Source organism: Xenopus laevis, chromosome 2S (genome assembly GCF_017654675.1).
Source record: "Xenopus laevis strain J_2021 chromosome 2S, Xenopus_laevis_v10.1, whole genome shotgun sequence".
NCBI classification, from domain to species: Eukaryota; Metazoa; Chordata; class Amphibia; order Anura; family Pipidae; genus Xenopus; species Xenopus laevis.
Window position 1 is genome coordinate 6,136,633 of NC_054374.1, and position 13,197 is coordinate 6,149,829.

A 13,197-nucleotide genomic window follows, 5' to 3' on the forward strand; every position below is an offset into this window, starting at 1 on the left:
CAAGTTTTTTAAAAATTTTTCTTTTTCTGTGTAATAATAAAACAGTAGCTTGTATTTGATCTAGACTACGATATAATTAATCCTTATTGGAAGCAGAACCAGCCTGTTGGGTTTATTTAATGTTTACATGATTTTCTAGTTGACTTAAGGCATGAAGATCCAAATTACAGAAAGATTCATTATCCAGAAAACGCCAGGTCCTGAGCATTCTGGATAACCAGTCCCATACCTGTAATATCATTTTGTACTATTTAACCAGAAATATATTTTTAATATTTCCTCTAATATATAAGCTCTGAAGGCTTTGTCACTGACCTTTTTTAAACTGTTGTGGTTCAGTTGCTCATTGCAATGATATTATTGTTAAACACAGGATTTGTTATATGCAAAATCATTTTGCCCTTTAGAATACCATATATTCCTTATATTAGTATTTTAATACAACACTGATGATGGTTACTGAGCCATTAACATATTCATTATTTATTAATTTATTAAAATAACCCACTTAACTGGAAGTCTTGTTATGTATAATTTATTGACAGATACTGCATGCTTAAGACATCCAGCCTTTTTAGTGAAGCTTTAAGAGATCACTATTCAGGATTTGCTTAGTTAGTGGTTTACATCTGTCATCTATTGTATTGCCTGGCATTTGTAAGCACTATGCTGGAAACAATCTGGATCTGGAAGCTGAGGAAGTTGGATTTTGTAGTTGTAAAACAGCCTGAAATGTACTTTTTACACGTATGTATGTATGTATGTATGTATGTATGGCTGGATTTAAAAATAAGGTCCCTGTAGTCACATAGTCGCTAGTCCTGGCTGCTGAAGCAGGAGCTTTCTCAAAAGGAACAATTGCAGCACCTTCTCCTTTTTTAGAAGCTGCTCAATAATCCAAAAGTATTGCTTAATGTCTGTTTCTCCGAGAAATGCTATAGACATCAGCCATATTTAATGCATCTAATAAATTGCATTTGTTGGCTGTGTTAATTCCTTTTTCAAAAAAAGTAGGGATGTATCGAATCCACTACTTTGGATTCGACCGAACCCCCACATTTTTTGCGAAAGATTCGCCCAAGTACCCATCCGAATCCTACTTTGCATGTGCAAATTAGGGATCAGAAGGGAAACCTTTTTTACTTCCTTGTTTTGTGACAAAGTCACAGGATTTCCCTCCCTGCCACAATTTGCATATGCAAATTAGGACTCGGATTCGGTTCAGCTGGGCAGAAGGATTTGGCCGAATCCGAATCCTGCTGAAAAAGGCCGAATCCCGAACCGAATCCTGGATTCGTTGCATCCCTAAAAAAAAGCTTAGCAAATAATTAGGCAGTCACAACACAGACCTTAAACCAACTCCCTAATTATCAAGCATTGAATAAAGACTCTGTGTTTTATAAACTCGGCTCACACCAAAGATCACTCGTTCTGTAATGGCTACAAATGCTTGTGTGTATTTTATTGCACTTTCCCTTCTAAATCAGCTTGTTCATTATTAGACCATTCATTGGAGAGACCGTTGGGTTGACACACGCTTCATCCCTAAAGGGCTCAGCGCACACATTATCCTTTCTATTCCTGACAAATGTGTTTAATGTTCATTCTAACAGAAAAAAAACCCTGAAATGATGCGAGGACCTTGGAAAGCTCCCGGAGCTGTATAACATGCTGTTCTAATGAGTCAGAAGCTCTGGCCTTACAAAAACGTAGCCGGGAAGGGGCCAGTGTTGTGGGCAGAGAATGACTGTCATCTCGAGCTGCTGTTTGACAGCTGGAGTAAAACCAGGCAATACAGTAGAATCCCTGCTGTGTCGTTAAGTGGAATCCAATACTGTTGATTCCACATCCATCATGTAATATTCCATAAGCCATTCCCATCCTCCCTGAGATCACGCCCATACACACACTTACACTTATCCCCAGGACAGCCCCCTGTGCTACTAATTGACCGACTCCTGGCCCATCTACACCCTCCCTTACTCTTTGCAAGCTCATCTCTCAGACGTAGGAGCAAAAAAAAAATCTGACAGGGATAGACCTTGATTTCTCTTCTCTCCGTGATATGTCCCTGGATTCCTGCTGTACCCGGGAAGATAAGGAGAAGTATCAGCCGGCTCTACAAAGAGGAGACTGGATGGATTTCATGGTGCCAGTTTGTAGGCACTTTACACTGCTCAGGAATTGATGGAGTGGCTGCAGAACCAGGGGGGTGAGTGTGGTCAATGCCTGTATCATAGTTGCCTCACTCTTCTGCACCTTTTACTAAATCATGTCTAATCATAGCGAATTCCTAATTGGGAGCCTTATTAATTTTGTTACTAACAGAGAGCAGCATGCATTGTGTACAGTCACTGAGAGGACCCTTTTCTCTTTTGACATAAACAGAAGCAGTTATGATGCTGATATGATGGATCAAATGCAACCATCCAGTGCTCCTAGGCTGGCACGAGGAAAGCCCCTAGGTTGGCACAAGGAAAGCCATGTAAAGCAAACTGCATAAAGTCTCTTTCCAATGAGATTGATTGCATTTGCAGAGACATTGGGGCTCATTTATCAAAACTGGGCGGTTATCTATAGCAACCAATCAGTGTTTAGCTTTTTGAAGCCAGCTGCAAGTAGAACAATGAATGCAGCAATTTGGTTGCCATGGGTTACTGCCCATGGGCAAATTTGCCCAGTGCTGATAAATGACCCCCACTGACTGTTATTGTAAGATGTCTTAAAGGGGTTGTTCACCTTCAAACACTTTTTTTCAGTTCAGACAGTTCCCCAAAAATAAAGACTTTTTCCAATTACTTTCAATTTTCTATTTGTGACAGTTTTTCTAAATTTGAAGCGTAAAGTTTGTTTTCCAATTCTAAAGCAGCTTTGGGAGGCGGGTCCCCGACTCTTTAACTGATCTAAATTGATACATTTAGTTGATACATTTGTTATCTTTGTCCCTGCTGAGCAGAATCCCTGAGTTTCATTACAGGCAGCTGTTAGAATTGATACAATAGTTGCTAATATTCCCACAGATGCTGCTGAGAAATGTATCAACTGTATGTTCTAAATTGATACATTTAGTTGATACATTTGTTATCTTTGTCCCTGCTGAGCAGAATCCCTGAGTTTCATTAAAAGTAGCTGTTAGAATTGATACAATAGTTGCTAATATTCCCACAGATGCTGCTGAGAAATGGATCAACTGTATGTTCTAAATTGATACATTTAGTTGATACATTTGTTAACTTTGTCCCTGCTGAGCAGAATCTCTGGGTTTCATTACAGGCAGCTGTTAGACTTGATACAATAGTTGCTCATACTCCAGAGATGCTGCTGAGAAATGGATCAACTAAATGGAGCAAAACTGTAACAGTTCAGATGCTCCTTGATCACTGAGCTGCCAGACTGAAACACCAAAGACAGGTACATTAAAATTTAAACTTAAATTTTGGGAAAACTGTAAAAAATAAAAATAATTGAATTTATGGTGAACAATCTGAAAACAACTGAACTGAAAAAAGTGTTTGGAAGGTGAACGACCCCTTTAAAGTAGGGACCTTTCTAGTAGTGAGACTCCTGTAACCTGCGTTTAATTCTCTTATTCTCCACGTAATTTACACCCGTGACTTTGTAGCTGTTGTTTCAGTCTGACTCCCCGAGCCCATGGTTGATGTTGAATGCTGGGAGTTGTAGTGTAGCCCTATGTTTTGATACAAGACTACTTTCATATCAAGTGTTAACTTGCTCCCAGCTATTAAAATATGAGCCATTTAAGTCTTCTGCTGAAAATACCATCTTATACGGAAGTCTATATTGTAGTTACTGTTAGTATTCAGGCAAAGGAAGGCATAGGGTGCCCCCTGCATGCCAATATAATAAATGCAATAACTCATTAAAATTAATTCCCTTTTACCACAGGACCAAAATTCTTTATTTATTGTTTTAATGAGTTTCTAATATACCTGTAGATCTACCAACACAATGGATTTGCCTGTCATTTTCTATTTATTGTGCCACTGAAGGGAGGACCTTTTAAATGATACACATGTGGTTAAATTGCATCTCGCACTAGTCCTTATTGTATAGAAATAGGTAAAACTTCAAATCTAGACTACCTGGCTTTGGGCTGCATAAAAGGAGACAATTATGAGCTGAGTATACATCATGGACCTATAGTCCTCTGCAGTTGCTGTAATGCAGTTTTCCTCTGTTGGAAGCTGTCACCATGGTAAATTACAGGCAGTTCTAGTCCCATGATTGCTGTCGGGTGTAAAAATAAGGAGAAAAATATTAAAGCCTGTGTATATATATATATTTCATGTAAATTGCTGTGCTGGAACCCCCCCCCCCCAAGTAAGTTCAGATCCTTACTAAGTTATTAGTCTGATAAAAATCAGTGAAGTTCCCAAAGAGAATGAATCGATCAACCCCATATAGAGAATATAGCATTTTGTGGCATTTATCTTTAAAGGTTAAAGCAAGATAACTAGCGTATACACACCAGGCTGAGTACATGGATAATGAGAATTATTATTAATTAAAGAGAAACTGGAAAGAACACTGGGCGGTAACTTGCAGCCTTGGGTAAGTGAGTCAGTGGTTCATCAGGAGCTCAGGATTTCACTCTTAAAGGAAGATTAAAGCTCAACAATTAGGCTAGAAATTAGGGATGCACCAAATCCAGGATTCGGTTCAGATTCGATAAAATAGAATGAATCCTTATTGGAAGCAAAACCAGACTGTTGGGTTTATTTCATTTTTACATGATTAAATAAATCCTGGATAATGGGTCCCATACCTGTGTGTGTATGTATGTGTATATGTGTGTGTGTATATAATATATATATATATATATTATATCTAGAAAGCCACTAAAACCCTTTCGCATCTGTGTCTTTTATACTGTCCCGAGTAGCTTCCCATCCTATTTTATGCTGATTTAAATATATATATATATATATATATATATATATATATATATATATATATATATATATATACTCGTTATCTAGAAAGCTCCAAATTACGGAAAGCCCAACTCCGATAGACTTAATTTTATCCAAATAATCCAAAAAAATTTCTGTGTAATAATAAAACAGTAGCTTGTACTTGATCCCAACTAAGATATAATTAATCCTTTTTGGAAGCAAACCCCGCCTACTGGGTTTATTTAATTTTTACACGATTTTAAAGTAGACTTAAAGAAGAATTCAACCCGTAATAAACCCCCCCTTTTTTTTTATTACGGGTTGAATTCTCCTTTAAGGTATGAAGATCCAAATAACAGAAAGATCCTTTATCCGGAAAGGTGTAAATGTTTTGATGATTTCTGACAACCCCTTAGCTTAGCTTCTCCAAAGTAGTCCACAAAGATTCAAGATGGGGAGCTGCTGTAGGACACTTTGAAAACATGGATCATTAAAGGGGAACTCCGGCTTCCAAACCAAACTTTGATAAAGAGGCCACATGACACAGAAACCCCTAATATACCCATCACAGTTACCGGTTTCTTCAAAAAGTCTGAATAAATGGCATTTTCTATGCTGAAATCCAGCTGTGTAACAGTTCTTCTCTTTCTGCATCATTTGAAATCCTGGCAGGGGAGGAGGGACTAAACACTGATGTTACAACTTGTAACAACGTCTCCACAGCTTACAGACAGCATGGAACTACATAACCCACAATGCATTGCATTGGGCTGTTCCTTTCCTTATTGAAATCACATGTGCAGGGAATTGTGGGGTTTGGAGGATGCAGGCTGAGGACAGATGGCTGTTGATACAAAGTAACAGTAGTCAGACAGCTCAGCAAAGTAGTCAGACAGACAGATCAGCAGGGGGCTGGGCTTAGGGAACTGTCAGAAACCATTAAAAATCATGAAAAGTCTGCATGCTTTTTTCATGATATATATTGCAAAGTTGCTTGAAATTATGTTTACTTTTCAAAAAGTGTAAATCATGTTTTTGTGGAGTTCCCCTTTAATATTATAGGGCTGCTGAATTTCTTGGCTGGAAGAGTAAATGCAGTATATATAATATGTTTATAGCCTTATCCTTTGCTAGAGTTTATGCCTCCCTTAACCCTTTATGGTGGGCAGCATTTGTAGTTTTGCTGATGTTTGCTCTGGCCAGATATTTTGTTTAGGTTTAATAGGTACGAGGACAAGCCTTGCACTAACCAGCGTTGCCAATGTTACGTGTTTTAGATTGGTTAAGCATTATGTTTCCAAGGGTTAACATAACAGCCATGTGCCTCAGGGAATATGTTGGAAATAATTATAGTCCTCCCACGTCTTATCACGCAAACCTAAGAGCTCATTCTGCTCCAATCTCCCTCTAGTTCCTCATTAACCCTTTGTTTTCAGCGCTTGTTTATGTGATATTGTACTGCCCAATCCAATATCCTCCCCATTAATGGATGGCAGAATAGGCTTAAGCCCATCTCAGTGCCCATGTTTCATTATACAAAGACTTTATTGTAATGCTTTAGCTTTCACTAACCTGTTCAGTAGTGAGTGTGGAGGATGTAGAACATTAGGTAATCAAGTGGGTAGTTGCTATAATCGGCTAGTTATTAATAGGTACTGCAGCGTTTGCTACCGCTGTACAATTCTGAGCAGAACATTTACAAACAAAACCTACAAATACAGAATATAACGTGCGCGGCACCTGCCCAGCTTCTAATCTAGAAATATTGTCACTAATTGAACCTTTATGAGCAGCACATGCTTCTGAATCTCTTGCTTTGTAATGTTCACCGTGGCTGTTTACATATAAATAAAATGCTACATGAATGTTTAACACTGATTTTTTTTTTTATTTAATGGCAACCTTTTATTTTAGTTTTAAATGACCCAAAATGTAAAATTAGAGCTTAAACCAGTAACAGCCAAGCATGTGCGTTGGAACTGTTGCATTTATTATATGTGGTGTCCTGCTCGGAACCAATTTGTTAAACCTGAACGCGACCTGCATACTTACCCACTTGGACCCGCTACTTTATCTGCAACCCGATCCGCGACCATCAAGAAACCGAAAGTACTGTCATTGTAAACCGGAAGTGACATCATTAGAAGTAGGCATGATCAGAAAAAAAAGAGTAAAACTCGCTATTAAAGCAACCCGACCCGCAAACCCGGAGAACCACCAACCCGCGTCTATACCCGCTCCCGAAACTTCCACCTACAACCTGCAGGGTACCGCAGGTTTTTACGGGTAACCCGCAAATACCTGTCCAGCTGCAGGACTCTATCCTGTACCTCCGAACATTTTGCAAAAAGAAAGCGGGACAAAAAGATTTGCTGCGCGGTGATTTTTTTTTTTTGACCATGCCCATTTTTGGGGCCACCCCCCTAATCACCATGTTCATTTTACAAAATTTGGCACGTTATGAAAGTTTAAACACATTTCTGTGGTTTTTGTGTTATTTTTCTAATGAAGGTGAATTGCCCTTTAAGCTGTGAGTCTTAGTTCTCCCAAGAGACCTGTTTATCTTAAATAGTTACAAAAGTATCTTAAGTGTCTCTACTGGGATCTCTGCCAAAAGCCAATTCAGCTAGAAACTTTGTATCTTTTTCTGGCTGTTCAGTGCAGGAGATCAAACAAAAAACCCCGGACTGTGGACAGTTGGGAGATATGGGTGTCCCAGCACAAGCCAGAAGGTTAGCATGTTGTGCCCTAACAAACTGGCACTTCCCTCTATAGTACTGCGCGGAACCAATTTCTAAGACCCGAACCCGCAGCCCGCGAATCGAACCACAACCTGCATATTTACCCACTTTGATCCGCTACCCGACCCAGACCCGCAACTGCTTTATCCACAACCCGACCCGCAAACCGCCGACCTCCATCAAACAGAAATTGATGGTGCTGCATACCGGAAGTGACATCATCAAAAGTGGGCGGGGACAGGAACAAGTTTTGTAAAACTTTAAAAGGAGTAAAATATTGACAATATTACATAAGATACTAAATTAAGATGAGACCCGTGACCCGCAGACTCGCATCTATAACCGCACCTGAAAATCCTCCCCATGTCCCGCGGGGTGCCCGCTTTTTTTGCGGGTAACCCGAGGGTACCTGACCCGCTGCAGGACTCTACTTCCCCTCCATTAGGAAACCTGACCCTTTGCTCCCCAGGTCCATTTGGGTGTTGGGCTTTGCGGACTAAGAAAAAAAGCCAATGTCGCATGTAGCCATGTCCACTCCAGTCAAACCCACACCAGCCACCAAACCATGGCCATTGTGATTTATGGCACTTTTTGCAGGGGCTGTCATGTCTTTCTGGCCCACATTTCAGTTGGGCCCCTAACTGGACTACCCCTCACTGATATCAGTCATGAGCATCCCCAGTGATTTAAATCTTCATACTTCAATCTTTGTTTTCTCATTTAGAGATCATTTTTGCTAACTGCTATTGAAGTCAGATGCCACGTGTAGAACTCAAATGTTTCCCTAACTTTCTATATACATTATTGTTCAACATGAGCACAATAAATAGGACCTTGTGTTGATAATATATATGACCCGTTTTCCCCATGATAAAGCTCTAATGGATCAGGATAGCTTGTTTAAATGGAGAGCTCAGTATAAACAAGCCCCTCCCTTTCTCCAGGCTCAGCTTTTGTGAAGATTGGGATAAGTAGGAATTTATTATAAAGCAAACTTTTCATTGGACTACTTTAAAGAACAAGGATAGCTTATATCCAGGGGTGGGTGAAAATTTTTTTTAGAATTTTTTTTTTCTCAGTCTGATTCTTTTACAAACCCTGCTCTGGCCCATGAAAAAACTGTCTTAAAGGATAAGTCAACCTCAAAAATTATTTTTTGCTTAAGAAAAGAAAACACAATTCAAAGCAACTTTCCCATATACATTCATTACATTGTTTCTATGGTTTTCAAGTTATTTGTATATGTATTTCTACTGAAAGCAGTGTCTTTTTCTATTCTCTGCCCTGGTGGCTCAGACTGTTGATACAATGTAAGACAAGGCAGCTGATTAACAGACCTGTCTTTGATGGGCAACTAACACTTTTGCAACATTGTATCAACAGTCAGAGCCAACATGGCAGAGAATAGAAAGGGACAGACACTGCTTTCAATAGCAATTCATATACAAATAACGTAAAAACCATAGAAAATTTGTAATGAATGTATATGGGAAAGTTGCTTAGAATTGTGTTTTCTTTTATTTGGCAAAAAAATATTTTTGCGGTTGACTTATCCTTTAAGTGCCGTACCAGCATTTGTGTATCTTGCAGTCATCATATGAGATATAATGAGATTTTAGGTAAGACCTTAAAGGGATACTGTCATGGGAAAAAATTTTTTTTTCAAAATGAATCAGTTAATAGTGCTGCTCCAGCAGAATTCTGCACTGAAATCCGTTTTTCAAAAGAGCAAACAGATTTTTTTATATTCAATTTTGAAATCTGACATGGGGCTAGACATACTGTCAATTTCCCAGCTGCCCCAGTCATGTGACTTGTGCTCTGATAAACTTCAATCACTCTTTACTGCTGTACTGCAAGTTGGAGTGATATCTTCCCCCCTCCCTTCCCCCCCCCAGCAGCCAAACAAAAGAACAATGGGAAGGTAACCAGATAGCAACTCCCTAACACAAGATAACAGCTGCCTGGTAGATTTAAGAACAACACTCAATAGTAAAAACCCATGTCCCACTGAGACACATTCAGTTACATTGAGAAGGAAAAACAGCAGCCTGACAGAAAGCATTTCTCTCCTAAAGTGCAGGCACAAGTCACATGACATGGGGCAACTGGGAAATTGACAAAATGTCTAGCCCCATGTCAGATTTCAAAATTGAATATAAAAAAATCTGTTTGCTCTTTTGAGAAATGGATTTCAGGGCAGAATTCTGCTGGAGCAGCACTATTAACTGATTCATTTTGGAAAAACATTTTTTTCCCATGACAGTATCCCTTTAATGACAGTTTCCCCTGGGAACATGGTATAACAGGACCCTCTTGTAAATTGGTTTCTCTTCTGTTTCCTGCAAATGTTACAACTGGAAGCCCATTACTGACTTTGTTAATGAGGCGTCACATTTGAGTGATTACAAGAAGCAAATACATTGAGGCAATGGTCATTCCCTATGGTCAGTTCCTTGGCACCCAGTGTTTAAGCCGCAGAATCCTCTGATACTGGCAGCCCTCTCTTGCACTCTAATAGACAGCATTGATAGATGTTCCTTTAAGTGCCAACTTAGCTACAGATAGAGGTCCAGCTAGAGGTTTTCATTAGCAAAATGAATCCAGTTTCTGGCTGATCTGGTATAGGATAATTGAATAGTCTCTATTCACTGTGTTAAATTGAGAGGCCCACTGAGCTTTGAAAAGTAACTCAAGCTGAACTCTAATTAAAGGGGTATATATGCCCACACTCTCTCTTCTTGCATGTAGTGTATGAATTTGCGGTTAAAGGCCGAAGTTCTTGATTGCATAAACTTTTGGTACAGGTATGAGACCTGTTATCCAGAATACTCTGATGCCTGGAGTTTTCCAGATGAGGGGTCTTTCCGTAGTTGGGATTACTACATAAGTAAGTCTACTAAAAATTGTGTAAATACAGGTATGGGATCCATTATCCAGAAACCCCAGAAAGCTCCAAATTACGGAAAGGTCATCTCCCATAGGGGTAAATTTATCAAAGAGTGAAGTTCCGCCACTAGAGTGAAATTCCACAGCTCTCAATTCATTTCTATGGGATTTTGAAAGGCGTATTTATCAATGGGTGAAAGTTCACCCTTTGATAAATACGCCTTTAGAAATCCCATAGAAATGAATGGGGAGTGGCGGCATTTCACTCTAGTGGCGGAACTTCACTATTAACTACACTCTTTGATAAATATACCCCATAGACTCCAAATTTTTAAAAATGATTTCCCTTTTCTCTATAATAATAAAACAGTCGCTTGTACTTGATCCCAACTAAGATATAATTAATCCTTATTGGAAGCAAAACCAGCCTATTGGGTTTATTTCATGTTTATATGATTTTCTAGTAGACTTAAGGTATGAAGATCCAATTACAGAAAGATCTGTTATCCAGAAAACCCCAGGTCCTGAGCATTCTGGATAACAGGTCTCATACCTGTATGAATTAAATCCAAAATGAATTCTTTGCGTCCAATAAGTATTAATTATATCTTAGTTGGGTTCAAGTACAAGTTACTGTTTTATTATTACACAGAAAAGGGGATTATTTTCTTTATATGAACTCTATGGGAGATGGCCTTCTCATAACTAGGAGCTTTCCGGATAATGGGTTTCGAGATAATGGATCCCACACCACACCCTATTGATGGACCTATTCTTAGCAACTTTTCAGTTGGTCTTCATTATTTATTTTGGTTTTATTGGTTAATTTTGCTGTTCTGGTACTTTGCAGCTAAAAAAGAGAAAACCAGAAAGAGTGACTAAGGCTTCAGGTTCATTTCGGTTCTTTTTTGTATCTTATTATTTACTTTATTATATAGATAAAAGAAAAAACATTCTACTAGTAGGAAGCAAACTTAATTCTGAATCTAATATAGATATAGGCTCTGATGGTACAGTATAATATACAATTATAGGACCTGTTATTCAGAATGCTCAGGACCTGGGGTTTTCTGGAAAATGGATCTTTCTGTAGTTTTGATCTTCATACCTTAAGTCTACTAAATATTTAATAAACCCAATAGGCTGGTTTTGCTTCCAATAAGGATTAATTATATCTTAGTTGGGATCAAGTACAAGCTACTGTTTTATTGTTACAGAGAAAAAGGAAATCATTTTTAAAAATGTGGCTTACTTGGTTATAATGGAGTCTATGGGAGACGGTCTTTCAGTAATTCAGAGCTTTCTGGATAACATGTTTCTGGATAATGGATCCCATTCCTGTATAATTGCAATGTGCAAATGTTTTTGCTTTAGAAATGGCTTTATCTATATTAAAAATAGGTCTATGATGTAGTTTCAATAGTTATTTTATAGTGTTCCCAAAAAACTTGCTGGAAGACCACAAGTGTTATGAGCATTATGGCCAGTGAAATCATGGGATTATCATGGGCGTAAAAGTAAAAAATAGTAATAGTGCCAGCGTTGTGTATTGCATGATTGGGTGCAGTAATTCTATGTCCACTTGTTTTGGTGGATAAATCAACCTGGTTGGCATTTCTCATTGTTCCATGTCTTCAAACCTGTACCACAACATGGTCTGAAATGTTCATGAGCCTCATATGTGACACTGCAGGTGACTCTAGTCTCTGCCTCCTATCTGGACTTAAAGATGAACTCAAAGCTTGTTCTTTAAAAAACTGTGAGACAGGGATTTCTCCCAAGAACTTTTCTCAAAGTGTAGCCAACTCATGGTGGACACAGCTTCCAGTATGATAGCCTTACTATACTCTGCTGGAAGTCATATCATATTAGTTGCAGCAAGAAGAGTCATGATGAAGTCTTCTCAATCCCTTGTGCACACTAATCACTTTGGAGTATATGTGAGCCTCAATTAGTCTAGTTCAGTGATCCCCAACCAGTAGCTCGGGAGTAACATGTTGCTCCTCAACCCCTTGGATTTTGGTGCCAGTGACCTCAAAGCAGGAGCTTATTTTTAAATTTCAGGCTTGAAGACAAGTTTTAGTTGCATAAAACCAGGTGTACTGACATTCTTCTGTAGGCTACCAGTCCACATAGTGACTACCAAATTGCCAATCACAGCCCTTATTTGGTAACACCAAGTAGCCTTTTTCATGTTTGTTTTGCTCCCCAACAGGGCTGCCATCAGAAATCGGAGCCCCGTGCAAAAAAAATTTTTGGGCACCCCTCACCTCCCCTTCCCTACCCATCCGTACACAGGCATTAAACATTTAAGGCCCACCTAAAAGTTAAAGAAAAAAACTGGTGGCCATGGAGCCCCCCTGACAAGTTATTAAAACATTAGTGGCCAGGACACCCCTACAAGTTATAAAAAAACAGTAGTGCCTGGGCCCCTACAAATTATTTAAAAAAATTAAAACATAGTATAACAGTTATATAAACAAAATTCCTGAGCAAGGCCCCTACAAGTTATATTAAAAAAATGGTGGTGAGGGCCCCTTTTTATATAAAATAAAAATTGGTGCCCAGGGCCCCTACAAGTTATATAGAAAAATGGTGGTCAGGGCCCCTACATGTTATATTTAAAAAAAATAAAAAAAAAAAGTGGGCAG

At 38.8% G+C, this 13,197-nt stretch overlaps 1 protein-coding gene across 3 annotated transcripts in view; it reads left to right on the plus strand.

The window, feature by feature from the left end:
* abr.S (ABR, RhoGEF and GTPase activating protein S homeolog) overlaps positions 1–13,197 on the plus strand; it is a 225,708-nt gene that overhangs the window by 64,608 nt on the left and 147,903 nt on the right. The window contains exon 1 of one of the 3 annotated variants that reach the window (XM_041583186.1): positions 2,055–2,212. Coding sequence (XP_041439120.1) covers positions 2,188–2,212 — 25 coding nt within the window. The 5' untranslated portion in view covers positions 2,055–2,187. 3 annotated transcript variants of the gene reach the window in all.